This window comes from Phytophthora infestans, genomic scaffold (assembly GCF_000142945.1).
Source record: "Phytophthora infestans T30-4 supercont1.18 genomic scaffold, whole genome shotgun sequence".
In the NCBI taxonomy this organism is placed as follows: domain Eukaryota; phylum Oomycota; class Peronosporomycetes; order Peronosporales; family Peronosporaceae; genus Phytophthora; species Phytophthora infestans.
The window spans coordinates 1,933,250-1,935,483 of NW_003303741.1; the positions used below are offsets into that span (position 1 = coordinate 1,933,250).

A 2,234-nucleotide genomic window follows, 5' to 3' on the forward strand; every position below is an offset into this window, starting at 1 on the left:
CGGGTAGGACAAAGTCTCGCTACGCGCGAAGAAGTCCCGCATACTCAGCGGGCCGGTACGTCGGATAGCCCGGGTGCCGTAACACTTCTAGCTGAGCAGCCTCTGCGCTCGGTGACCTGTAAAAGCGCTCGCGCGCCGTCGTCCATCCTTTGGTGGAGGGCACAGGGTTGTGAACGAGCTCAGCCGAACCAAACTCGGCGGAGCCTCGGAAGTGATCTGACTTGGTTAGTCCGCTCTGTTGCACATTTAGTCGGTATTTATACAGTACATGTACCGGTAATACGGAAAGCTTGCCATTCAAAAATGTAAGCGGAATTCAGGCCATTTAAGTAGTGCAGTAGTTGATGCGTGAGGGCGGCCGGGGAACACGGGTTCGTGGCGCAATACAATGTATATCGCCTGGAGTGAGGTCCCGATATATGGTCAATATATCCATCACCTCCTCGTCATCGCTGGAGTCTCCATCACTGTCCAGGTGAGCTTCTAATGCACGTTGAAGCAAAGTCTCGACTGCGACCAGGACACTGCTTCTCTTGCTTTTCCTTGGCATCTTGGCAGTGAGATCCTTCTTCCAAAGGGCACGTCGTCGTCTGAACTCGAATCTGCAAAGGTGTCAAAGATCCGGTCATTTTATTGGTAGAAATATGCTTCTGAATTCGACGTCTGTCTGCAAGTCTGACTACCACTATTATAATAACGTCAGTAAACTCCGAGCCTCGGAGTTTCCGAGGTTCGCCGTGCTCACCGATATGACGATACCGAGAAGCAACCCAATGTAGCACACACTGGCTCGTCGAAGTGAGTCAGGCAGTCTGTAGCTCTAGGGTCACAGGATGCTCCGCTCGAAAATGATGCATGAATGGAGCTCGTCACTTTACTGTACAGACTGGAGGCAGTCACCGCACTCATCTCGCGTTGACAGGGAGCAGTGCTTCAAGTCCACCCTTGCTCTTTTTGAAGCGGAAAGGCAAAGACCATTTGCTCTGAAACATGACAGCAAGCTGTGGGTACACTGTACACTGTACAGTACCTAAGGAAATTGCCTGTTAATAGTTTATTACATGTACTTTTATTTACCATATTATTAGGTATGCTAGAGAATCCCTTCCAGTGACATCCCGATGCGGGCGCCAACACTTTCCCTCTCACTTCTGTGGCTGGATGGACTATTCAACGAGCTCCACGCGCGATTGCGGCAGCTTCACACTTTGCGTCTCGTCTCCTCGAGCAGGTCACCGATCATGGACTCCTGTCGGATGAGCGCGCTCTCCATCATAGCCATCGTGGTCCTCGAACGCTACCCAAACACGCCTAACGAAGGCAGCTACAAAGTCGACGTACGTGTCGTACCGATGGATCTTGTTGTCATCGCCAAAGTAGAACGTGTTCCCCACTGGGTATTCGAGCTGCTTGCCAATGAGGCGCTGGGACAAGTGGTTCATTCCAAAGCACGTGGGGGAGATTTTTCTCGATAGTGCGCCGCGTAAAGCGTACGTGAAGCGTGGCGGGCGCGAGCACCACCGGGTTCGGCTCTGCTGCCATGATTTGCAGGTTCTTGACTTCGTACTTGAGCCCCGCATGATATAACGAGTACTTTTGCCACTGATCCAGCAGCTCCCGTACCCCGTAGGAGCTGCCAAAGACAACATTCGGGTGCATGAGCCCGTTCAGGAAACCAATCTGTCGGGACGAGAGCACCAATTGGTCCTGTGGCACGTTCATCAAGTCCTGTTCGGCCACTGGTACACCGTATTTGAAGAGTGAAAAGTACTCGTTCACAACGGTGGCGAACGACCCGCCAATGGGCTGTCGCGTGAGAGGCCATTTGGTTGCAGTTTGTTGCTGTAGTGAGCGCCCGTGAAGACTAAGTTGGTCCACCTCCTTCTTGAGCTCCTCCACTTGCTCCTCCAGCGTCTGCACGTAATTCTTCCAGCGTGAGCGATAGAGTTTGCCCCGCTCGCTATTGGATAGACGACGCGAGCGCTTCTTAGACGATAATTTGCCAGTCACACCGACATTGGCACTAATATTAAAAGTTGTAGGAGGCTCGGTACCGATGCCGCTGCTGGCGTGACGAACGGGGGCAAGCGGCGGCAGGGACGGACCCGCAGCGACGACGCGACTCTCGATCTCGGCGTCGGCGCTGCAGAGCGCGTTGATGTCCATTCGGCGGTCGTGCAAGCTCATAGCGGGATCTAAGAGCTTGCTCTATTATAATGTACCCGGTTTCGAGA

General features: G+C 53.1%; 1 protein-coding gene across 1 annotated transcript; it reads right to left on the reverse strand.

The window, feature by feature from the left end:
- Positions 1–19: 19 nt before the first annotated feature.
- On the reverse strand, positions 20–2,187 carry PITG_10558 (uncharacterized protein; the record flags this gene model as incomplete). The annotated part of the gene is made up of 4 exons (XM_002902287.1): positions 20–235; positions 440–602; positions 1,237–1,424; positions 1,495–2,187. 4 exons carry the CDS (start codon positions 2,185–2,187, stop codon positions 20–22), a joined length of 1,260 nt encoding a protein of 419 aa, XP_002902333.1.
- Between the last annotated feature and the right edge of the window lie 47 nt (positions 2,188–2,234).